This window comes from Apodemus sylvaticus, chromosome 4 (genome assembly GCF_947179515.1).
Source record: "Apodemus sylvaticus chromosome 4, mApoSyl1.1, whole genome shotgun sequence".
NCBI lineage: Eukaryota > Metazoa > Chordata > Mammalia > Rodentia > Muridae > Apodemus > Apodemus sylvaticus.
Window position 1 is genome coordinate 101,414,227 of NC_067475.1, and position 27,916 is coordinate 101,442,142.

At 37.4% G+C, this 27,916-nt stretch overlaps 1 protein-coding gene across 2 annotated transcripts in view; it reads right to left on the reverse strand.

Moving 5' to 3' along the window:
- Positions 1–27,916, reverse strand: part of Rsrc1 (arginine and serine rich coiled-coil 1) — a 364,221-nt gene that overhangs the window by 243,444 nt on the left and 92,861 nt on the right. For both annotated transcript variants that reach the window (XM_052180392.1, XM_052180391.1), the window contains exon 4: positions 27,586–27,759. In XM_052180392.1, the coding sequence (XP_052036352.1) occupies positions 27,586–27,759 (174 nt within the window). The remainder of the gene's footprint in view (positions 1–27,585; positions 27,760–27,916) is intronic.

The following is a 27,916-nucleotide window of genomic DNA, read 5'->3' on the forward strand; positions in this document are numbered from 1 at the left end:
AGCACCTAGTCTCACGATGTTAAGTATGGAACTTCTACCTTGGTTCCAATGTGAGCACTCAAAAAGTTACAGAACTTGGAGTAATTTAGCTTGAGATTTTCAGAATTAGATTAATTTTGATGGAGCAAAGAAAAGCAAAACAGGACTTCAACTGCTGATACTAGATTAAAATTATGCTAAAGTACACTCAAAGGCAATAGAAATAAACCCATTAAGGTAATATACAATATCACCTTAAGTTATAGACTACAAAAGTAACTAACCTGGGGAAAGAGAATTACATTGGCATTTAAGGTTAGTAGAAAAAAAGGAAATTGTAAAAAGAAGATAAAAGATACACTGTAAGTGAAAAATATATAAGAAGAAAAATGTAAAGCATTGTCATACAGGAAAGTTAGAACTCAACAACACTGTAAACTGCTGCTCACACAATACAGGACCTTCACAGAAAATAAATAATCTGAAAGCTAAAGCAAGATACATAAACAAAATTATAGGAAAGTTAAACAAAACATGTGGTAAATATATTAAAGCATTAAAATGAGCTAGAATGAAGAAAAGCAATCAAATTACTTTTGAAGTAGCTATAAAATATGTTCTAAAATAATTAAGTCAATAAAAAATAAAATTATTCTTTAAAGTACTGAAATTTAAAAGTCTGTCAACTTACAATTAATCACATACAGATAACTTTCTGATAATAAAGGGGATGTATTGATGGCTCAATGAGTGAAGAGCTTGCAGATTAGGCCTGGGGACATGTTCTAATCCCCACAGATCATTTAAAAACCAAATCTACTTGTGTACACAATGTTCCTACCTCAAAGCAGGAGATGGAAACAAGAGAATCCTTTGAAGTTTTTGGACAGGATAACTTAGCTTAAAAAGTAACAGCAAAAGAGGGGGGAGAGAGAGAGAGAGAGAGAGAGAGACCGACCAAGAGCATAAGAGAGGGAAAAGGGGTAGAGGTAAAGGGAGGGAAAACTACTAGAAAACAAGCAAACCAACAGCCTAAAACAGAGAGCAGAGGGTGAAAGTGTTACATCACAGTAACACTCACTTTCCAACTGAAGAGATATTGGAAACTATGAGCTAAGAAGGCTACCAAGACATAAATATACACCTCATATATTGCTTAATGTTTCAGGCAATGGCAAGATTGCACAGAGGGCACTGTAATAAAACAATGAAACCAAAAAGTTCTTCGTGTCTAGTACAGCCGCCTACATTGCCACTGTAAAGAGTATTATATGTAAAGACTATTTTTTGAGTATGAGCACATACTCATCAGTAATGAGTGATTACTGATGAGTATGTGCTCATACTGATGTAAGCAAATGTACTTCACTGTAAGTCACATAAAAGTACAAGATATAAAGTTTTATATAATGTTATTATACTTGACAATGATAATAAATTGTTACCTATTTACATATTTGTCACACTATACTTTGTTATTTTAAAGTATTATACAGCTACTTGACATACTATAAATGGTTTGCTGATTGTTAAATCAGATAGACCTCATTTTACCACTTCTCCTAATTACATCAGGAGGCTACATCAAGTAACTGACCTTGTTAATGGCTCATTTTTTAGAATATAGGTCATTAAGAAATGCAAGACTGTATTAGGGTTTCTCAGTAATCAACACATATAGCTATAGATAGATAGAGGGACAGATTATATAAATATAGGAACACAACAATATTGGTGTGGAGCCAAACCACACCAATCAGGTGGATCAGGGTCTAGAGACAACCTAAGATATTGTCTCAAAAAAAGGTTTTAAAAAGGGCAAGTGAAATAAAAACACAATAGAGAAATGAAAGTAAAACTTTATGACCTGTTCCAAACAGACCCTAAAAATCCAGGAAATGGAAAGTAGAAATAAAATAAAATAAAAATAAAAGTAACCGACAGTATCATCATGGCAGGAAGTATGGCAGTGTGCAGGCAGACATGGTGCTGGAGGAGCTGAGAGTTCTACAACTTGATTCAAAGGCAGCCAAAGAAGAATGGATGTGTTTCACACTGGGTATAGCTTGAGCATCTAAGACCTCAAAGATTCGCCTCCACAGTGATCTATTTTTTTCTAACAAGGCCACACTTGTTAGAAAACAAGGCCACTTGTTTTTCTAACAAGGCAACACTCCCATAAGGCTTCTAATAATGCCACTCCCTATAGTCAAGTATTCAAACACATGAATCTATGTGGCTATACCTATTCAAATAACTACAAATCCCAATATAACAATTATTACATTAAATAGTATACCTGCATTAAGTAAATAGGAGTGATTATTAGACTGGCTTAAAAATACATACATCTATATACAAGAAATCTATGTCAAGTTATATATAATTTAAAAGGCATGATAAAAGATAAACAATGACATACCATGCATGCACTGATGAATAAACATTGAAAATAGCAACATTAATGTTGGAAAATAAACATTTTAAATCAATAAAATTACTAAGAAGAGAGATGAAAAGTCAAATCATCAAAAAGATGCAATATTAATGTATATAAGGCAAATACCCTCCCTGCCTCTAAAAAAGCTGAAATGCTCAAATATTAAATAATCAAAATCCAAAACTAAAAGGAAAAAAAAGAAATATAAGGGACAAGTAGGGAATTCAACATATCTATTAGTAAATACTAAGAACTACACAGAAATAAATCAAGAGATAAAACAACAGACTATAGCACCAAAAGCCTGACTTGATCTAGCACTTATGCCATGCATACCATGATTAATGCATAAAGAACGTGGCATGTTCACTGGAACTGACCAGTCCCCGATTTGTAAAGGAACCCATAGTCACCTGTAAAAACTAAACTCACACAGCTTGTTTATCATAATGGAGAAAAACTAGAGGTTGGTCATAAAGACATAACACAAACAGACATTAGAAATCTAATATCCCATATCTAAGTAATTCACATAACAAAAAGGAAATCACAAAGGAAACCAAAACTATGCTATATGGAATGACATGCAAGTACAATGAGACTTTTGGGTAGCCAAACCTGTGCTGACATGGGAGAGAGGGCTAAAAGTGTGCCTAGGAAGACATATTATCAAAGGCAACTTTAGAAAATAATGAAGTCAAGTCAATAAACTTAGTTCCCACATTAAGGAGCAAGAAAACAAATATAAAATAAATGAAAAACAATAAAAGCAGAAATCTATTAAACAAAAACAATAGGGAAGAAAAATCAATGAATCCCCAAGCCCTCTAGCAATACTTAGAAAGAAAGTCAAGACATGAGAAACAGTAAAAGGACATGCAGAAAAGAGTATGAGAAATCCTGGGCAACTTAAATGAAATAAACCAGTTCTCTGATCGCTCAAAAGCGCTTATACTAGCACAACAGGAAATAGACCATCTGAATAAATACTTTTGAAACAGTATTCATTAAAAGATTAAAAAGAATCCCCTATCTATAAAAAGAACCATATCTAGGCAGTTTGCCATTAATTCTAGATATTTCAAGAAAATGAATACTTTTCAACTTATTGTGAGAAGTAAACATTATTCTGATAACTAAGCTAAATCAAGAGCACAAAAATAAAACAGCAATTTGAATCTAGCAACATATCAAAAGAATGCATCACAATAAATGGAGGTTTACCCTATAAAGGTATGGATGATTCACTATTCAAAAGTAAATGAATACATAATATCAGCAGTTGAGAGAAGAAGAGGTATAATTTTGTTGTTGCAAAAAATACATTTGGGGGTTGGAGAGATTGCTCATTACTTAAGAGCAATGACTGCTCTTCCAGAGGTCCTGAGTTCAATTCCCAGGAACCACATGATGGCTGACAATCTATAATGGAATCTGATTCCCCTTTCTGGTGTTTCTGAAGAAAGCAACGGTGTACTCACATTCATAAAATGAATAAGTAAATCTAAAAAAAAAAAGACATACATTTGATATAATCAGGATCCATTATAAAATACACATTCTTGACAAAGGACAATATAAGGAAACTACTTCAGTGTGCATATTATGGTTTATGTAGGAAATACCCTCACAGATTCATGCTTCAAAGCACGGTGTACTCCTGCTGATGTTATTTGGATGTGTACCCTAGGGTATACCTAGGTAGGGGAAGTAGGTCACTGGGAAGGATAAACATCATTCCAACATCTGTCTCCCTCATTCCTACCTACCAAAAAGTGAAGAACTTTCTCTTTCACAAACTTCTGCTGAAATGTTTTGATCTGGTTTGTGGGCCAAGCAACCAAGGCCTGAACCCTCTAAAAGATGAGTCAAAAAAATATTTTCTCCTTTAACATTATTATTATTGGTGGCGGCGGTGAAAGGCAGAGGCGGCAGTAGTGCATCCAGCTGAGGCGGGCTGCGTGCAGCAGAGTTGCAGCACTTTTTACCGCACTAAAGCCCCATTAGACCTCTAGCTCCTGCCAGCTAGTTACAAGAAGTATTCCGCCATCTTGGCTCCCGGACACCAGAGAGATCTGACATTGCCAGGTATGCAGTCATAGTCCGAGGCTAACATAGCTTGGCCTAGGCTTGCCTGTACCCAGGCCCTGGGCAGCTTGGTGGGCCATCTGTGTGCCAACTCGGCCAGGGGATCGTTTGCTCTGCAGACTGCCCAGCACTTGCAGGGGCACACCTTGCCATCTTGGCTATTTGACAGAACCAGTTAGCAGACATAGCCCGAGGCTAATATCAATTGTACCTAAGACTGTCAGGCTTTTTTACCTGGACTCAGGGCCTGGGCAGCCTGGCGGGCCATTTGTATACCAACCCAGTTGGGGGATCTTTTGCCCTGCAAAGGGATCAGCACTTGGAAAAGGTCCCCACAGCATCACCCATCATGATTCCCTGAAGAGGCAAACTGGTTCACAGAGACAACTTGGGGCAGGGCACACTAGGGCTCCAAGGGCACCCAAGAGGACGGCAGCACATCAGCAATCTGTGCCAGGGGAAACCCAGTCATCCAGAGGTGCTGAAATAGCCTTACAGGCTCACAGGAGGTTCAAACACCAGCCAGTGACAACAAGACCAAGTAACGGCAGAGATAACAAGATGGTGAAAGGCAAAGGCAGGAATGTTATTAACAGAAATCTAGGCAATATGGCAACCTCTGAACCCAATTCTCCAACAACAGCAAGTCCTGGAAACCATAACACACAAGAAAAACAAGATTTGGATTTAAAATCACTGGTTATGATGCTGCTAGAGGAACACAAAAAGGACATAAATAAATCTCTTAAAGAAATTCAGGGGAATATGAATAAGTTAGAAGCCCTTACAATGGAAACACAAAAATCACTTAAAGAAAATCAGGAGAATATGGGTCAACAGATAGAAGCCAATAAAGAGTAAATGCAAAAATCACTTAAAGAACTGCACGAGAAATTGAGACAACAGGCAGAAGTCATGAAAGAGGAAACACAAAAATCTCTTAAAGAATTATAGGAAAACACAAACAAATGAAGGAACTGAGCAAAACCATCCTGATCTAATAACAGAAGTAGAAACAACTAAGAAATCACAAAGGGAGACAACTTTGGAACTAGAAAACCTTGGGAAGAAATCAGGGGGCCATAGATGCAAATATCAATAACAGAATACAAGAGATGGAAGAAAGAATCTCAGATGCCAAAGATACCATAGAAACCATTGACTCAACAGTCAAAGAAAATGCAAAATGCAAAAAGCTTGTAACCCAAAACATCCAGGAAATCCAGGACACAATGAGAAGACCAAACCTAAGGATTATAGGTATAGATGAGAGTGAAGATTTACAACGGAAAGGGCTAGCAAATATCTTTAAGAAAATTATGAAAGAAAACTTCCCTAACCTAAAGAGAAAGATACCCATGAATATATAAGAAGCCTACAGAACTCCAAACAGATTGAACCAGAACAGAAATACCTCCCGTCACATAACAATCAAAACCCCAACTGTACTAAACAAAGAAAGAATATTAAAGGCAGTAAGAGAAAAAGGCCAAGTAATATATAAAGGAAGGCATATCAGAATTACACCAGACTTCTCACCAAAGACCATCAAAGCTAGAAGATCCTGGAGGATCTCATGCAGACTCTAAGAGAACACAAATGTCAGCCAAGACTACTATACCCAGCAAAACTCTCAATCACCATAGATGGAGAAACCAAGATATTCCATGACAAAATCAAATTTATACAATATACACCCTGGAAAAAGCAAGATGGTAACCTTCTTGGATCAAACCCAAAAGAAGATAACAACTCAAATATAAAAATAACATAAAAAATGACAGGAAGTAATAATCACTATTCCTTAATATCTCTTAACATCAATGGACTCAATTCCCCAATTTAAAAAAAAATAGACTAACAGACTGGATAAGGAAACAGGACCCTACATTTTGCTACATACAGGAAACACACCTCAGTGTCAAAGGCAAAAATTACCTTAGAGTAAAAGTCTGGAAGACAATTTTAGAAGCAAATGGTTTCAGGAAATGAGCCAGAGTAGCCATTCTATTATCAGATAAAATTTACTTTCAACTTCAAGTCATCAAAAGAGGCATGGAAGGACACTTCTTGCTGGTCAAAGGAAAAATCCACCAAGAAGATCTCTCAGTTCTGCACATCTATGCTCCAAATGCAAGGGTACCCTCATTCATAAAAGAAACTACTAAAGCTCAAAGAACACACTGCACCTAACACAATAATTGTGGGTGACTTCAACACTACACTATCCTCAATGGACCGATCAGGAAAACAGAAACTAAACAAGACATAGTAAAACTAATTGAAGCTTTGGACCAATTGGATTTAAAAGATATATGTAGAACATTTCACCCTAAAGCAAAAGAATATACCTTTTTCTCAGCACCTCATGGTACCTTTTCCAAAATCAACCATATAATTGGTCACAAGACAGACCTCAACAAATATAAGAAGATCGAAATAATCCCATGCCTATCAGATTACTATGGAGGAAGAGTGGTCTTCAATAGCAACAAAAACAACAGAAAGCCCACATACACATGGAGGCTGAACAATACTCCACTCAATGATACCTTGGCCAAAGAAATAAAGAAAGAAATGAAAGACTTTTTAGAATTTAACGAAAATGAAAACACAACATACCCAAATCTATGGGACGCAATGAAAGCAGTGCTAAGAGGAAAACTCATAGCCCCGAGTGCATCCAAAAAGAAACAGGAGAGAGCATACACTAGCAGCTTAATGGCACACGTGAAAGCTCTGGAACAAAAAGAAGCTAATTCACCCAAGAGAAGAAGAAGACAGGAAATCATCAAACTCAGGGATGAAATCAATCAAGTGGAAACAAAGAGACCCATACAAAGAATCAACAAATTCAGGAGCTGGGTCTTTGAGAAAATCAACACGATGGTTTTAATGCAGAATTCTATCAGACCTTCAATGAAGACTTAACACCAATACCCTTCAAACTATTCCACAAAATAGAAACAGAAGGAACTCTATCCAACTCGTTCTATGAAGCCACAATTACGCTGATACCAAAACCACACAAAGATCCAACAAAAAAAGAGAACTTCAGGCCAATTTCCCTTATGAACAACGATGCAAAAATACTCAATAAAATTCTTGCCAACCGAATCCAAGAACACATCAAAACCATCATTCAACACGATCAAGTAGGCTTCATCCCAGGGATGCAGGGATGGATTAATATAAGGAAATCCATCAATGCAATCCACTACATAAACAAACTCAAAGAAAAAAACCACATGGTCATTTCATTGGATGCTGAAAAAACATTTGACAAAATTCAGCATCCTTTCATGCTAAAAGTCTTGGAAAGAACAGGAATTCAAGGCCCATACCTAAATTTAGTAAAAGCAATATACAGCAAACCAGTAGCCAACATCAAACTAAATGGAGAGAAACTTGAAGCAATCCCACTAAAATCAGGGACTAGACAAGGCTGTCCTCTCTCTCCATATCTTTTCAATACTGTACTTGAGGTACTAGCTAGAGCAATTAGACAACAACACAAGGAGGTCAAAGGGATACAAATTGGAAAGGAAGAAGTCAAACTATCACTATTTGCAGATGATATGATAGTATACTTAAGTGACCGAAAAAACTGCACCAAAGAACTCCTACAGCTGATAAACAACTTCAATAAAGTGACAGGTTATAAAATCAACTCAAGCAAATCAGTAGCCTTCCTATATTGAAAGGATAAGCAGGCTGAGAAAGAAATTAGGGAAATGACACCCTTCACAATAGACACAAACAATATAAAGTACCTTGGTGTGACTTTGACCAAACAAGTGAAAGATCTGTATGACAAGAACTTCAAGTCTCTGAAGAAGGAAATGGAAGAAGACCTCAGAAAATGGAAAAATCTTCCATGCTCGTGGATTGGCAGGTTTAATAAAGTAAAAATGGCCATCGTGCCAAAAGCAATCTACAGATTCAACGCAAAACCCATCAAAATCCCAACTCAGTTCTTCATAGAGTTAGAAAGAGCAATTCTCAAATTCATCTGGAATAACAAAAAACCCAGGATAGCTAAAACTATTCTCAACAGCAAAAGAACTTCTGGAGGAATCAGTATCCCGGATCTCAAGCAATACCACAGAGCAATAGTGTTAAAAACTACATGGTATTAGTACAGTGACAGGCAGGCAGATCAATGGAACAGAATTGAAGATCCAGAAATGAACCCACACACCTATGGCCACTTGATCCTCGACAAAGGGGATGAAAACATCCAATGGAAAAAAGATAGCCTTTTCAACAAATGGTGCTGGTTCAACTGGAGGTCAGCATGCAGAAGAATGAGAATTGAACCATTCTTATCTCCTTGTGTTAAGCTCAACTCCAAATGGATCAAGGACCTGCACATAAAACCTGACACACTGAAACTAACAGAAAAGGAAAAGGACACCATCAAAAGGACAAATTGACAATCAACAAATTGGGAAAAGATCTTCACCAACCCTATATCTGACAGAGGGCTAATATCCACTATATACAAAAAACTCAAGAAGTTAGACCCCAGAAAACCAAATAACCCTATTAAAAAATGGGGTACAGAGTTAAACAAAAAATTTCCACCCAAAGAACATCAGATGTCTGAGAAGCATCTTAAAAAATGCTCAACTGCATTAGTCATTAGGGAAATGCAAATCAAAACAACCCTGAGATTTCACCTTACACCAGTCAGAATGTCTAAGATTAAAAACTCCGGAGACAGCAGGTGTTGGCAAGGATGTGGAGAAAGAGGAACACAAACTGGTACAACCACTCTGGAAATTAGTCTGGCGGTTCCTCAGAAAACTGGGCACATCACTTCCGGAGGATCCTGCTATACCACTCCTGGGCATATACCCAGCGGATTCCCCAGCATGTAATAAGGATACATGTTCCACTATGTTCATAGCAGCCCTATTTATAATAGCCAGAAGCTGGAAAGAACACAGATAACCCTCAACGAAGGAATGGATACAAAAAATGTGGTATATCTACACAATGGAGTACTATTCAGCCATTAGAAACAATGAATTCATGAAATTCTTAGACAAATGGATGGAGCTGGAGAATATCATACTAAGTGAGGTGACCCAGTCTGAAAAGATCAATCACAGTATGCACTCACTAATAAGTGGATATTAGCCTAGAAAATTGGAATACCCAAAACATAATCCACACATCAAATGATATCCAAGAAGAACGGAGGAGTTGCACCTGGTTCTGGAAAGAATCAGTGTAGCAGTACAGGGCAATACCAGAACAGGGAACTAGGAAGAGGTGGATGGGGGAATAGAGGGAGGGAAGAAGGCTTATGGGACTTTCGGGGAGTGGGAAGCAAGAAAGGGGAAATCAATTGAAATGTAAATAAAAAATATATCGAATAAAAAAATAATGTTCAACATCATTAGTCATTAGGGAAATGCAAATCAAAACAACCCTGAGATTTCACCTCAAACCAGTCAGAATGGCTAAGATTAAAATCTCAGGAGACAGCAGGTGTTGCCAAGGATGTGGAGAAAGAGGAACACTCCTCCACTGCTGGTGGGGTTGCAAGTTGGTACAACCACTCTGGAAATGTGGTTGTATATACATAATGGAGTACTATTCAGCCATTAGAAACAATGAACTCATGAAATTCTTTGACAAATGGATGGAGCTGGAGAACATCATACTAAGTGAGGAAACCCAGTCTCAAAAGATCAATCATGGTATACAGTCACTCATAAACGTATATTAGCCTAGAGACTTGGAATACCCAAGACATAATTCACATATCAAATGATGTCCTAGGAAAATGGAGGAGTGGCCCCTGGTTCTGGAAAGGCTCAGTGCAGCAGTGTAGGGCAACCCCAGAACAGGGATGTGGGGAAGGGGTAGATGGGGGAGGGAAGAGGGAATGGGACTTTCGGGGAGAAGGGAGCCAGGAAAGGGGAAATCATTTGAAATGTAAATAAAAGCATATCGAGTAAAAAAAAATAAAATGTTTGTAGAATTTTTCAGTAATTTTAGTAATAAAATGTAAATGCTCACTAAAAAAAGATTTTTTTAAGGCATTTCGGGTGGTCACAGTGGGGCAAAAGTAGCTAATACAGAATCAAAAAAGCCTTCTCCAGCTATCATCTTTCTTCATAATGAAAGACTGAATTCCCAAGATCAGAAACAGAATGAAAGATGCTGTTCATTGACTCGCAGTGAAGATGGAACTAGGGGGCGTAGCAATGTGGAGAGATGGATAAGCAGCTAGGAGCACTTGCAGCAAATCCAGAAGATCTTAGTTCAGTTCTCAGCTCTCATTATCAGAAGCTCAATACCACCTGTAACCCTGGTTGCAATAAGAAAAGTCATTTCATATGCTTACACAGACACTAATAAAAGTTAAACTATCTTTGAAATGAGAAAGAATAGAATTGGGAGTCCAAGCCAGAGTAATAAGGCATAGAAAGAAGATAACAAAAATAATACAACAATAAATAAATAAAATGCGCTATATGTGAATATTTGTATAGTCAAAAAGAGAAGAAAAAAGACTCAAGAATTCTATCAAAGAAAATCCAAAAATTTCAATAGGCAAAACTGCTCATTATAGAATACAAAGTTCATAAGATATGCATAAGATAAGGTAAATTACATACTAAAAGTAAAAGATTTGACATTGAAATTAAAAATTTTAAATAATGTCATTCCTACTAACTGCTCTAATACTTGGACATAAAACTATTCTTAAATTTATAATGTAAAACAATAAATATTTTTTAAAAAAGAAAAAGATCTTCATATTATAGAGAAATTCAATGAATTCTTACACATCACCAAAAAATTATCTATAAAAGTCAAAATAAAATAGAATTTGTCAAAATGTTTTGTAGAAAAGATCATTAACAAAATGAAACCGTCAGGGAGGTGTAGCACATGCCTTTAATCCTAGCATCCAGCAATGGGGGCAGAGGGAGAGGCACACAAATCTCTACATGTCTCAACATAAACAACAACAAAATTAAAATATGAGGTATGAACTAACAATAAGGTATGCTGCACATGCCAATAGGACTTGAAATTCAAAATACACATAAAATTCAAATGGAATAAAAAGGAAAATAAATTAATGAATAACTTGAATGGACAATTTACAAAAGAAAAACTATACATAACCAAATACAGAAAATAATGCTTAATCTCACACTTTCAAATCAAATATTCAATGAAATTCTGTGAATATTCATGTTTGTGTCTGTTTGTGTCTGTATGACCATACATGTACACATGTTCATTTATGTGCACATACATATACACACCTGTGCACATGGAGGTATCATCTTCAATTATTTTTATTTTTTAAGACAGTAACCCAGACTCAAAAGGTGAATCATGGTATGCACTCACTAATAAGTGGATATTAACCTAGAAAACTGGAATACCCCAAACATAATCCATACATCAAATGAGGTACAAGGAGAAAGGAGGAGTGGCCCCTTGTTCTGGAAAGACTCAGTGAAGTAGTATTCGGCAAAACCAGAACGGGGAAGTGGGAAGGGGTGGGTGGGAGGGCAGGGGGAGTGAAGGGGGCTTATGGGACTTTCGGGTAGTGGGGGGCTAGAAAAGGGGAAATCATTTAAAATGTAAATAAAAAATATATCGAATAAAAAAAAGTATCTCAAAAAAAAAAAAAAGACAGAATCCCTCAAAAAAGAAGACAGAATTCTTCAATGAACTAGGTACCCGTCACTTTGGCTAACCTAGCCTACAAGTGATCCCAAGGAATTCTCCTATCTCAACTTCCTCAGTGCTGCAATTACAGTTGTATACCACTGTACAAACACTATCAGGTCTTCAAACTTGTGTCACGGTAGTAATATCACCAACTTGACAACATCTAGAATCATCCAGGAGGCAAGCCTATAAGCAAGGGATGCTTGTGCAAGATGATCTAGATGAGACTGAGTTAGAAAGACCCACCCTAACTATGATTCCATTTCATGGATTCCAGAGGTTGGGGTCCTGGAATCACTGAAAAGAAGAAAACAAGCTAAGCAATGAGCATCTGTCATTCTCTGCTTCTGCAGAAGCAACCTGGCTAACTGCCTTAAGCTCATGTTACTATGTCTTCTACACAGCTGAAGTATGAGCTAAGAGGCAAGCCCTTCCTCCCACATGCTGCCTTTCATCAGGGTATTGCATCATAGCAACAAAAAGGGTAAATAGTATATACTGGGAACATACTAACCAAGCCATCTCCTTAGTTCTTCAAGCATAGAACAGGATACAATTTAGTAATGTTTTTTAAAAAATATAAGTGCCGCCTGTGAGGCTGGCCAGTTCCTACCTGTGCCAGGAGGAGAGTCCCAGTGCCGGACGCAATCCCACATAGCCCACACCCCAGTTGTAGCTCGACTCCCCAGGTATTCTGACACATTCAGGCTCATAGGCTCACAGGAAGGACAGGCTCCAGTCAGAGACAGGACAGGGAGGCCAGATAACACCAGACATAAGCAGATGGCAAGAGGCAAGCATGGGGGAAAAAAAGCAAAAAAACCAATTTGACTTGGCAATATCAGAACCCAGTTTTCCCAACACACCAAGTCCTGGATACCCCCAACACACCTTTAAAGCAAGAATCAGATCTAAACTCATTTCATAAAGATGATAGAGGACTTTAAGAAGGACATAAATAACTCCCTTAAAGAAATACAGGAGAAGACAAGTAAACAAGTAGAGGTCCTTACAAAAGGAAACTCATAAATCCCGTAAAGAAATATAGAACACAATCAAACAGGTGAAGGAACCGGACAAAACCATCCAGGAACTAAAATTGGAAATAATATCATTTAAAAAAAAAAACTCAAAGGAAGACAGCCATGGAGAAGGAAAACCTAGGAAAGAGAACAGAAGTCACAGATGTGAAGTAGCACCAAAAAAAAAAAAAAAAAAAAAAAAAAAAAAAAAAAAAAAAAAATTACAAGAGATAGAAGAATCTCAACAGCAGAAAATACAATAGAAGAAACATTGACCCAATACTCAGGGAAATTACAAAAAGCAAAAACGTCCTATCTCAGAACACTCAAGAAATATAGAACACAATGAAAAGATTGAACCTGAGAATAACAGGTATAGAAGAGAGTGAAGATTCTCAACTCAAAGGGGCAGGAAACATCTCCTACAAAATTATAGGAGAAAACTTTCCTAATCTAAAGAAAGAAATGCCCTTAAACATACAAGGAGCCTACAGAACACCAAATAGATGGGAACAGACATGAAATTACTCTCATCACATAATAATTAAAACATCAAATGCGCAGAACAAAGAAAGAATATTGAAAGCAGTAAGGGAAAAAGGCCAAGTAACATATAAAGGCAGACCTATCAGAATTGCACCAGACTTTTCAACAGAGACTATAAAAGTCAGAAGATCCAGGGCAGGTCTCATACAGACCTTAGAGAACACAAATGCCAGCCCAGACTACTATACCCAGCAAAACACTCAGTCACCATAGATGGAGAAACCAAAGTATCCTAAGACAAAACATTATCTTTAATCTTTAATGGGGGAGACATCCTTAAATCTACTTCCTGCTGATTAAGGTCATCAAGTTCCTTAGGATAAGTTTGATCTTCTCCATCAGTATATCTAATTTCTTATTGTTTCTACTTAACAAACCATGACCAACAGCTTCAAACAGCAACCAACAACATTCTTCTCCACCACCATCCCACCGCCTCTTGGGACCCTACCTACCATTTATATCCCTCTTTAAAGTCCCCAGAACTCTAAATATCACACAATTACAGAAATTAGCTACACCAGGAAAAACAACGCCTCCAGCTAGAGCACAGGCAAATCATAGTAAGCTACTCTGGACAAACTGAAGCAATCCTATAGCACCACACCTAGGATTAAAACAAAAATGTATTCTTTTAATGTTTGTTATTTTCTGAAGAAATCGAAACTCCAAAATTATGACTACATACCTCAATATAATAAAGGCAATTACAGCAAGTCCATGACCAATATCAAACAAACAAAAAACCCAAAAAACAAAAAAAGAGAGACAGAATCAAAGCATTTCCACTAAAATAAAAAACAAGACAAGGATGCTCAATCTCTGACTATATCTTCAATATAGTACTTAAAAGTCTTAGTTAAAGCAGTAAGAAGACTGAAAGACCTTTTTTTTTTTTTTTTTTTTTTTTTGGTTTTCCAAGACAGAGCTTCTCTGTGTAGTCCTGGCTGCCCTTGAACTCACTCTGTAGACCAGGCTGGCCTCAAACCTCTGCCTCCTAAGTGCTGGGATTAAAGGCATGTGCCACCACTGCCATGCCTTATTAAAAAATGGGGTATAAAGCTAAACAAAGAATTCTCAACTGAAGAATATTGAATAGCTGAGAAGCATCTAAAAAATGTTCAACATCCTTAGTCATCAGGGAAAGGCAAATTAAAACCCTGAGATTCCACCTCATACTAGTCAGAATGGCTAAAATAAAAAACCCAGGTGCTAGTAGGTGCTGGCAAGGATGTGGAGAAAGAGGAACACTCCTTCACTGCTGGAGGGATTGTAAGCTAGTACAACCACTCTGGAAATTAGTTTGGCGGTTCCTCAGAAAATTGAACATAGTATTACCAGAGGACCCAGCTATACCACTCCTGGGCATATACCCAGAAGATTCTCTAACATGTAATAAGGACACATGCTCCACTATGTTCATAGCAGCCTTATTTATAATAGTCAGAAGATGGAAAGAAACCAGATGTCCTTCAATAGAGGAATGGATACAGAAAATGTGGTACATTTACATAATGGAATACTACTTAGCTGTTAAACACAACGAATTTATGAAATTCTTAGGCAAATGGATGGAACTAGAAAATATCATCCTGAGTGAGGTCACCCAATCACAAAAGAACACACATGGTATATAGTCATTTATAAGTAGATATTAGCCCAGAAGCTTGGAATGTCCAAGATATAATTCACAGAACAAAGGAAGCTCAAGAAAAAGGAAGACCAAAGTTTGTATACTTTGTTCCTTCTTAGAAGGGGGAACGAAATACCCACAGGAGGAGATACAGAGACAAATTGTGGTACAGAGACTGAAGGAAAGGCCATCCGGAGACTGCCCCACCTGAGGTTCCATCCCATATACAACCACCAAACTCAGACAGTATTGTGGATGCCAAAAAGCGCTTGCTAACAGGAGCCTGATATAGCTGTCTCCTAAGAGGCTCTGCCAGTACCTGACAAAGATAGAGGTGGGTGCTCTCAGCCAACCATTGGACTGAGCAGAAGGTCCCCAATGGAGGAGCTAAATGTCCCCAATGGAGGAGCTAGAGAAAGGACCCAAGGAACTGAAGAAGCTTTCAGCCCTATAGGAAAAACAACAATATGAACCAACCAGTACCCCGAGAACTCCCAGGGACTAAACTACCAACCAAACAGTACACAGGGAGGGGCCCATGACTCCATCTGCATATGCAGCAGAGGATGGCCTTGTTGGACATCAAAGGCAGGAGAGGCCCTTGGCTCTGAGAAGGCTTGATGCCCCAGTATAGGGGAATTCCAGGACAGGGAAGTGGGAGTGGGTGGGCTGGTGAGCACTGGGAGGGGGAATGGGATAGTGTATTTTCAGAGGGGAAACCAGGAAAGAAGATAACATTTTAAATGCAAATGAAGAAAATATCTAATTTTAAAAAAAACTGAAAGAGTCAAAAGGGATACAAATAAGAAAGAAGTTAAAGAATCTTTATTTGCAGATCGTATGAAACATAAATGACCCTAGAAACTCTACCAGGAATCTACAGCTAATAATCCCTTTGAACAAAGCAGCATGATACAAAATTAACACACAAAATTAGTAGTTTTCTTTTCCAAGTGTTCTCAATTTTCTTAATGCTGAGACCCTTTAATACAGTTCCTCATTTTGTGGTGACTTGCGGCCATATAATTATTTCACTGCTGCTTCATAATTGTAATTTTGCCATTATAAATTGCAATGTAAATACTGGATATGGAGAATATCTGATGTGTGACACCGAAACAGGTCCTAGGTCACAAGTTGAGAACCACTACTTTATACTAATGGTAAACACACTGAGAAAGAAATCAAGAAAATAATACCTTTCACAATAGCTTCAAAAATAAAATCTTAGGGTTACTCTGACTAAGCAAATGAAAGACTTATATAATAAAATCTTTAAGAAAGTGAGAAAATTGATAGTATCAAAAGATAGAAAAATATTCCATGCTCTTGGATCAGTAGAATTAATATTGAAAAAATGGCCATCCTATGAAAAGCAATCTAGAGATTTAATGCAATCTCCGTCAAAATTCCAACATGATTGTTTACAGAAATCAACATGACAATTTTCAGCTTCATATAGAAACACACATGCACACACACACACACACACACACACACACACACACAACCAAGATGGCTAAAAGAATTCAGAATCATAAAAGAATTGCTGGAGGTATCACCATCCTGATCTCAAAAGTTATACTACAAAGCTATATTTTAAAAACAACATGGAACTTGTTTAAAAACAAACTCTTTGATGAGGAATTTAACTAAACATACAGAAATACGTCTTTATACTTATAGACTTATTTATTTTTAAAAAGGAAGAAATATACAATGGAAAAAAGACAGCATCTTCAACAAATGGTGCTGGTCTAACTAGATGTCTGCATATAGAAGAACGCAAATAGATCAATGTTTATCATCATGCACACAACAACTCCAAATGGATCAAGGATCTCAAGATAAGGCCAGATTACCATGAATTTCATAGAATAGGAGGTGGGGAATGACCTCGAACCCATTGGCACAGGAAAAGACTTTCTGCATAGGATAGAACTAAGGTCTGAAAGTAATAAATTGGACTCTGTTAAACTGAAAAGCAAAGGCGATCATCATTTAGACAAAAAAGCATCTTCAAAATGGAAAAAGACCTTTACAAATTACATATTAAATATAGTTAATATCTAAAATATTGAAGCAACTAAAATAACCTGAATATCAAGAAAACAAAATAAACCTGATTAAAAAATGAGACACTGAACTAAACAGAGTTCTCAAATGACTAAGAAGCACTTAATGAAATGTTCAACATCCTTAGCCATCAGAGATATGCAATTCAAAATTACTTTAAGATTTCATCTTACACCTGTCAGAATGGCCAAGGTCAATAAAAGAAGTGACAGCTTGTGCTATGTGGCAGAGGAGGCAAAAAGATTATAACAGTCAAGGGAGCGAGGACAGCAAGGCAACGTAGTCTTCCAACCTTAGCAGACATGATGCACATATGAACTCACAGACTATGTAGCAGGACTTAGAGGACCCACACAAATCCAAACTTAACAGGTCCCAGAACGAGGTCATGGAAATAGACAACAAATCCCATCCCCCACCAAGAACAAACTCTCATTAACCACTAACAAAGAAAAAATTACTTTCTTCAAGGGAATGTCAATGGGTTCTACATCACACTTAAGGGCAAGCCCTATGCCAAGAAGTAGAGAGTCAAGACAAAACAAACTCAAATGTATTTAAGATTTTTTTTTTATCCCATATTGTTTTGTTTGGGCTTTAGATTTTAGGTTTTGTTTTCTTTGTTTTGTTTTACCTTACTGGTTGCTGATATTCAGTTTGCATGGGTTGTGTGTGTGTGTGTGTGTGTGTGTGTGTGTGTGTGTACTTATGTGTCTCTCATGTTCTTTTTAAGATCTTCTTTGTTCATTGTGTTGCATACTTGTTTTTCTTGTGTGTGTGTGTGTGTGTGTGTGTGTGTGTGTATTTTATTTACTTGTTTGAGAGGGGGGGAAAGGCATGGAGTTGGAACAGTGGATAGGTGCAGAAGGGCTGGGAGATAAGGGAGGGATTAAAACCCTTAATTTAATGATCAGAATATATTGCATAAAATTATTTTTAATAAAAAAGAAGTAAAACGAAGAAGGAAAAGAGAAAGGAAGAGGAGAAATAAACACATTCAGGGAGCCCTGGGTCTGCTTTCACAGCACAGAATCAAACAGTGTGGTATGTGTGGCAGATCTTTGCTTCCACCACATGGGAGACAGAAGGAGATTAAGAAGTCCAAGGGAAAAGATCTTCACCAACTCTACATCAGATAGAGAGCTAATATCCAATATATACAAAGAACTCAAGAAGTTAGACCCCAGAAAACCAAATAACCCTATTAAAAAAATGGGGTACAGAGCTAAACAAAGAATTTTCACCTGAAGAACTTTGTATGGCTGAAAAGTATATTAAAAAATGCTCAACTTCATTAGTCATTAGGGAAATGCAAATCAAAACAACCCTGAGATTTCACCTTACACAAGTCAAAATGGCTAAGATTAAAAATTCAGTAGACGCCAGGCAGTGGTGGCGCACGCCTGTAATCCTAGCACTCTTGGAGGCAGAGGCAGGTGGATCTCTGAGTTCAAGGCCAGCCTGGTCTACAGAGTGAGTTCCAGGACAGCCAGGGCTACACAGAGAAACCCTGTCTCAAAAAAAACCAAATCCAAAAAACAAAACAAAACAAAAAAAAACTTAAAAATTCAGGAGACAGCAGGTGTTGGCAAGGATGTGGAGAAAGAGGAACACTCCTCCACTGCTGGTGGGGTTGCAAACTGGTACAACCACTCTAGAAATCAGTCTGGCGGTTCCTCAGAAAACTGGGCAGGTCGCTTCTGGAGGATCCTGCTATACCACTCCTGGGCATATACCCAGCGGATTCCCCAGCCTGTAATAAGTATATGTGCTCCACTATGTTCATAGCAGCTCTATTTATAATAGCCAGAAGCTGGAAAGAACCCAGGTATCCCTCAATGGAAGAAAGGATACAAAACATGTGTTATATATACACAATGGAGTACTATTCAGCCATTAGAAGCAATGAATTCATGAAATTCTTAGACAAATGGATGGAGTTGGAGAACATCATACTAAGTGAGGTAACCCAGTCTCAAAAGATCAATCATGGTATACACTCACTAATAAGTGGATATTAGCCTAGAAATTTGAAATACCCAAAACATAATCTACACATCAAATGATGTCCAAAAAGAACGGAGGAGTGGCCTGGTTCTGGAAGACTTAGTGTAGCAGTATAGGGCAAAACCAGAACAGGGAAGTGGGAAGGGATGGATGGGAGAACAGGGAGAGGGAAGGGGGCTTATGTGACTTTTGGGGAGTGGGGGGGCCTGAAAAGGGGAAATCATTGAGAGTGGCCACTGGGAAGGCTTTGATGTCTGCACCCAGGACCCTGGTGTCCATTAAAGGTCCTGCCAGGTAATGCTGAGATTCTCTTTAGAATATGACTCTCTAGTGTATGTGTAGGACCCACAAAAGTATGCAGAGACTATTTTGGTTTAATTCAAACTTGACGTATGTTAACAAAAGAACGAGTACGTGATGAATTTCATTTGACTCACATCATTAGCCACTTAGAACTTGAACTACAAAATAACACCATCTTGTCTAACATGTCTGATTTGTTGATCACCCTTCATAGCAGTTACTCTTAGGTTTCTGTCACCTAGATCAAGTAGCCTATGAAAACAGCTCCAAGACTCCTCAGAGAAGAATGAAGGCCTGGTCTGTACTTACTTATGTGTTCAGTCCTGAGGATTAACTCTGGGCTTTATGCAAGCTAAACAAGTGTTTATCCAGTGCACTGCATCTCATAATTTTTTTAATCCTTTCTTCTTCATTTACGACATCCTGACTACCGTTTTCCCTCCTCCTTCTCCAGTCCCGCCCTTCACCATCTCCTCTCCCCAAGGACATACTCTGATTTTCTTTTTGAGGATGAGTCCTATATAGCTTAAGCTGGCCTCAAATGCACAGTGTAATTGAGGATGTGCTTGAATTTATAGTTTATTAAGCACAGGACATTGAACCAAGGGCTTTAGGCATGCTAGGACTGTGATCCACCAAATCTACCTCCAGGCCTTGAATCAAGAGTAAAGCATGTGGCTTCTCTAAGAGTAGACTTTGAGAAAATCTGATTTGAATCTTCGTTTTGTTCTCACTGCATGATCTAGAGTAAATTATGTACCTTCTCTGAATCTCAGCTTCCTTATGACAAGTATAAAAACTGGTGATTATAATCAAGTAACATGCTAAAGTATACATTTCTGTAACATTCCTGTAACTATGTCTTAAACACCTTAGTTACTGTTTCAATGAATACAACTGTAGACAGAAAGCAAGAAAGCTAGAGAGGAGAAGGAGGAAGAAGAAGGAGGAGGAGGAGGAAAAAGAAGGAGGAGAAAGAAGAAAGAGAAAGAAGGAGGAGGAAGAGGAGAGGAAGTAGTAGTAGTAGCAGTAGTTGTTGTTGTTGTTGTTGTTGGTGGTGGTGGTGGTGGTGGCGGTGGTGGTGTTCAAGACCATTTTGTACTAAGCAATGAGTGAAATCCAACTTAGGATAAATGCGGCTGTGCCCCTTCTCCAGTTGAAGAATTCATTTAAATCAGCACGTCCTAGGAAATCAAAACAAAACATAACTTTCCCATTAAAAAAAAAACCAAAAAACCAAAAAACAGAAAACTGATTTACTATGGATTAAAAAGTTGGTGTCTTTCCAAAACCCCTACATCAATATCCACAGTATGACATGAGAAGTTGAATCTCTGGGAGATGAGTGTTCATAAAGGTGTAATCCTCAAAACCAGGATTACAGAAACAGCTAAGAGCTGTCTAGTCGGCCGTGGGAGGGAAAGCTGTGTATGAGCCACGAAGCAAGTACTAACAAACTCACTAAGCCCCTAGTTAGTTCTCTAAGTACAGAGATAATTAAATCCAAAAAAATATGTATATTATGTGGTTTTGCTCAGTGTAGAGGAATTCGAGGGCGGGGAGGCAGGAGTGGGTGGGTGGAAGGGGGCATACCCTCATAGAAGCAGGAGGAGGGGGTATGGGATAAGGGGGAAAATTGGGAAAGGGGATAACATTTGAAATGCAAATAAATAAAATATCCAATAAAAGAAGAAATTATACCAAATGGTTATAGAAAAAAGAATATAATCCTTAGATACTCTTTCTAAAGCACTGGACAAAGACTATGCTGTCAAGTCATTCACTGGTATGTGAACAATAATGCATGGCATATTCATACAACAGACTACTACTTAGCAATACTATGTACCACATTGAGAAATGTCTTAGTCAGGGTTTCTATTCCTGCACAAACATCAAGACCAAGAAGAAAGTTGGGGAGGAAAGGGTTTATTCAGCTTATACTTCTGCATTGCTGTTCATCTCAAAAGGAAGTCAGGATTGGAACTCAAGCAGGTTAGGAAGCAGGAGCTGATGCAGAAGCCATGGAGGGATGTTCCTTATTGGCTTGCTTCCCCTGGCTTGCTCAGCCTGATCTCTTATAGAACCCAAGAACACCAGAACAAAGGTGGTACCACCTACAAGGGGGGGGGAACTCCCCCTTGATCACTAATTGAGAAAATGCCTTACAGTTGGATCTCATGGAGGCACTTCCCCAACTGAAACTCCTTTCTCTGTGATAACTCCAGCCTGTGTCAAGTTGACACACAGAACCAGCCAGTACTCAAGAAAGCCAGTAAGAAACATCCCTCCATGGCCTCTCCATCAGCTCCTGCTTCCTGACCTGCTTGAGTTCCAGTCCTGACTTCCTTTAGTGATGAACTGCAACATGGAAGTGTAAGTTCAATAAACCCTTTCCTCCCCTACTTGCTTCTTGGTCAGGATGTTTGTGCAGGAATAGAAACCCTGACTAAGACAAGAAATAAGCATCATGAATGCATTACTGAAGCTCTGTGCTCAGTAAAAGAAAGAAGCTTTATACAAAAGCTGTGTGATTTCAGTGATATGACAAGAAAAAGTAAAATCTGTTCTCATTTGCTAAAATGGGAAAAGAAACTACACAAGATAACTCAAAGCCAGTCTTAGTCACAGTGTAAGACTTCCTAAAGCAAAGCAAAAACTAAATGAAAAAAAAAACACAATTATATATAATATTTTAGATGTATATTCAGACAGTATATAAAATAATTAGGCATTGTTCTGTCAGCTTCAGAAACATGTATCTTCAATATATCAGTTAATCTCTTTTAGATTAAACTAAGAATATTTCTAAATAACATTGAATATAATAATAATTAATTGACAGATGTAATTTAAACATCTTAATTTATAAATTAAAACTGAATGGTGATTTGCCAATTTGTTGTTTATCAATTTTGGCCAAGTATAATTATTGTATAAGTGGCTACACTGTAACTTATTCAAATTTACATTAATTTTCAAAATATTATATCTACTAATTTATTTTGCTGAACTTGACACATGGGTTTTGTTTTGGTTTGTTTGTTTCTTTGTTTGTTTAAGCAAAGACTACTTTAAAACATGGCAATCAAACTGGTTTTCAGTGATACTTTTAGGTAGCCTGTCAACAATGTAGCAGAACTAATAGGAGCACAAAGTTGCCATTTCAAAGTCTCTTGTAGGGAGAGCTCGGAGAGAATTTAAACTGCAGCATTTATGGTTACATTTCCCTAACTGCACCTGCTGAGATCCTCAACTATGTAATGGCATTTGTAAGTGCTTAGTGTCTGTACCCACCAGGTCCAGCTGAGATGCATGTCTATCTTCCTGCAGTTACATGCAATCTCAGAATCCAAGAATTACAGCTTGAGTATTAATTGAAAAGCAGTAGACCCAGAGAAACCATCTGAAGCTTTTCTTTTTATCATGATCTCAGTGCCTTGAAATGTAAGATATAAAAATCCCACTTACAAGAATAGTTTGGTATAGTTTGCTCTGCTAGAGTAGAAAGTACAGCTCATAAGAACATCTAATTAGTACTACCACGTGGTTATGCTCATTTCAACCAGAAGCATGTCAAGAACTTTAAACCAGTCACTTATGAACTGTCCAAAAATCACAATGAGATATAAAAATCTTTTTCTCTTTCTTTCCCTCTGCTTCTTTCTCAATCTCTGCCTCTCCTTCTCCTATTCTCTGTATAGTGTGGGGGGAAGGGGTGTTCGTGTGTGTGTTTGGAACTTGCTATGTGGACCCAACTAGTATTAAACTTACAGTGACCATCCTGTCTCTGTTCCCTGGCTTTTGCCACAACTCCTGGCAAAACGCACTACTTCTGAATTCCTACCTAAGTTGACTAACAATGACCTAATTGATCCATCATAGTTGTGTGTTTTATTCCAATCTGGTCCATTTGGAGATGTCACTCCAATGATCACCAATCTGGGAAGAAAGCTGAAGGGAAATAAATAAACTTGAATTATTTTAAAATATTGATAAGATTTTTCCTATTTAGTATAGCATAACTCACATCTGGGATAATCAAAATGCTTTACAGTGAGATATAAATTAGAGAACTGTAATGGGTGGTTCAGAAATGGCACCTGAGGTTGTAGGGGACTAGCCTGTTTATTGTTTATAAAAGACTTGGCTGGCATGTTATCTTTATTCCCTCTGCATTCCTGTAAAACTATTGCAGAGTCTTCAGCTTCCAAAGCTTATAAATGAGCTGAAGGCATATAATAAGGTTTTCAGTTAAGACCTCTATGAAGTAGTATATTTGACTCTGGCATTTTGTCCTAAAACCATGTACTGTATCAAGAGAGTAGAAATTCTAAGATAAATTCAATAAGAACTAGTATTTTAATCAATATTTAAAACATGCATCCTAGAAGTATTGGGGTGTTTTGTTTTTGTTTTTGTTTTTTTTTTGTTGTTGTTTTTGTTGTTTTTTGATTTTTGGATTTTGGTTTTTTTGAGCCCTGGTTGTCCTGGAACTCACTCTGTAGACCAGGCTGGCCTCGAACTCAGAAATCTGCCTGCCTCTGCCTCCCAGAGTGCTGGGATTACAGGCGTGTGCCACCACCGCCCGGTTGAAGTATTGTTTTAAACAATAGATACTATACAAAATTAGTGACAGTATGATCAGGCATTTTCCATGTAAAATTACATTGGAGAAACTATGTTAACTGTGTCATTATAATGAGTGAGAGAAAGATGTAAGCCAACAGGGAACTAATGAAACTTTTGACTCCTATTTTTTCTGGCTAATCTTTTATGTCATAGTATGTTCCCTTTCTGACCCTCATCTTTTTGAAAGACTGACAAGTTGGTTTAGTAGAATCAAATCGAATACTAAAACTTACATAGTGGAAACAGGGTGGTGATATTTCATTACAACATAAACATAATAATGGGCCATACTTGTGAAAATCAATAAACAAGAATATCATAAAACCATTAATTTGAAAGAGCAGAGTCCAGTGCATAGATTTCTATAAGATAGCTTCATTTACTTGCTTAACAAAACTGTCAGTACAAAGCTTCTTTTTGTTACAGTGACAAGTGTTCAAGGTGCACTACTTTCTAACACTTACCCTTCGCCACTGGTGAAAGGAAACAAGCTCTCTTTACAAAGTCTCATCTTTTTCAATAAATTTTGCATGAAAACATGTTATCCTGGCACAAAGTTGCCTGCTGTCACATTGGAAGTGTGATAAATGTTTAATGAAAACAACACCACACAGCTTGGTGTCAGACAACAGCTATCACACAGGCCTGCTTTGATCCAAACAGACACTTAAAAGGAGTTCTAAGCTTGCTCTGCACCACAGTACTCTATAACCTATATGCAAATTGGAGTAAATTAGCATAAGTGACTTCCTGCTGCATAAAGAAATAAGAGGTAAGAAAAAATATGACAGGCTTTCTAAGTATGCAACTGCTGTCAAAACTCAGAGTCCAGCTTTCCCAAATCACTTCCAACATCTTCTGCCAAACATCAGGTAGAGGTAAAAAGACGCTATCAATAGGAATTTATACATGGAACTCAAAGTTACAAACACTGGAAGGCTGCCAAGGAAGAGCTGTAACATTCACCTAAGTTATGATTATTACAATGTAATAGTGTTCTTATTATATACACTGCTTTTGCATTTATAGCTTTTAACATACCAAGTCTCCATTTTATAGAAGAATCAATTGTATAGTCAGGGAAATTCTTAAATTTCTCAGAAAGTATTAAATTCAAAAAGTTATAATACATCATTGGAATGTATACACTTAAGCTCAAATGCCTGGGCTAGAACACTGCTTGCCTAGTCAGGTACTAGTAAGGACGTACTGGTGAAAACCCTCCACGGAGCAGGTTACTCTGAAGGAAAACTACCTGTTCCACAGGAAATGAACATGTCAGTGCTGTACTCGATGGTTTGCTCTAGTCTGTGCAGCTGTGAAAGAATCCTGCAGATCTGATCATTTAAAAAGAGCAGAACCTTGTTGACAGAGCTTGGAGGCCAGGTAATCAAATGGCTGGCTGGCTTCTAGAAGGGCTTTCTTTATTATCTCATGGCAAAACGATAAACACAAGTCAAGAAAATATTTGGAAGGAATCCACTACTTCAATAACAATTCCCACTCTGCTATAACAATATTAATCCATTTAATAAAGCAATGTTTACTTGGCTTATTAACATCTTAAAGACCTCATGTTCCAACAATATTGCATCAAATCATCAAATATCTAACACAAGAATTTGGTGGGCATGGCAGGCATTGGTAAAGAACTCTAATAGACAAATCCACAAGGAATATTACTGGGGTAAACATGTTCAGCACTATCACACCAAGTTTCAAGAATGAGACCTAATGATGTTACAAATTTCTGAGTACTATCTCCCAGTAACAGGGTTTTTTTTGGAAACCAAATGTTATAAATGTAATTTTTAAGGTTAATGTTTTAAAATCTCATATTTTGAGATATAAATGGCAAGATATCCCCAGTGGTATAAAAATTGTACTTTTATCTTGGCAGTGACCAAGAAGTGTCTAATTGGACTCAAGTTCTGCTCAATGGGAAGAATTACATGAATAGTACTGTAAACCTAGTCCAATACGTGTGTCTGGAAGATCATTGACTCTAGAAAAGAACCTATTACTCCCATTTCCCTTCAAAAATATAATTTCAAATTTTAGTCTAAGTATTTATACGTATACCTACTGTAGGTATACGTATAAAAGTGTAGCTTTCACCCCTCATTGAAGATATTTCTTTTTTCAATAAATGGAGACTACTATAGAGACCCAGCAGGGGCGAAAATTCAGAGCCAAACCCCAAATGAGACAACCACAACACAACTATTCCACCTAATCCTGAGAGAAAATACTAGAAGAAAGAAAAAATTGTAACTGCCAGAGGACCAGGAGCCTTGCTGTAAGATATCTTCTACATATGAATCATTTTTTTCTTAGAAACCGAATGTTACAAATGTAATATTTTTAAGGTTAAATGTTTTAAAATCTCATATTAATCATTCGCATCATATTATAAGGAAAGGTAGCTATCTGATAATCCCTACAAAATGACACCCTTGCAGTTTCTATTACATTCTTTAAATATGAACATAAGCAAAGTATGCAAAAATGAGTGAATCAACTTAAAACATAGAAGAAATTCATATTATAATCATTGAGATATTGTGGGTAAGTGTATTTCACTTCGCCACTGCTATCCTTTTTTTGCTTTGTGGTTTATAGATGTATACTTTAAGTTCCACCAGTAAGTATATCATAGATATTTTTAAAGTGGGTTAATAAGGCAAAAGTTCTAAGCCTGACGAAAGCATGGACTACTTTCTCATGAATGTAGGAGCACCTAGGTTACATGGCACACGTTCAAACACTTGTGATTGTATTATATATCCAGAAGGGACTAAGAATCCCATCCTAATTATGATAATCTGGGATCTTCTTTTCTTCTCTTCACCTATACATTTTAAAAAGTCATCTGAAAAAAGGCAGTTAATGAAACACTTATAAAATTAATTTAATGATGCTGTAGAAATTACTTGTAAGTAGAATTAAGTAATAAGTATTACATGTTATTATAACTCAATAATTTTTTAGAGTACATATATTTCAAGAAACATGCAAGATACTGGCAAGCCTTACCTTCTTTAACTCTTAATAGAGTTTATCGGAAGAGCAAGAGCAGGCAGCGCCTCAGAGAGCGCTTAGTTTGCAGGCTGCTATGGAATGCTCACCACATTAGACTGTCAACTCACCCGCGCTTGATGCCGTGTGCTTCTTTGTCTTTGCCTTTATCCTTCTCCTTTTCTCTTTTCTCTTTGTCCCGGCCTTTACGTCTGTCTCTGTCCCTGGACCTACTCCGAGTCCTTCTGTGACTGGATCTTTCACTGCTTCTACTATGTGAGCGTGGACGAGGTCTCGACCTGGACCTACAATACACAGATTGTATTAAATAGATTGTCTGCCCTGAATTTAAGATGCAATTGACCTAAATATCGTTAAAGTATTCAGTCTCAACTATTAGCCCCAAAATTAATTGTGTAAACCAAGTGTATAAATGATTCCCTACATAGGATAATTCTCTTT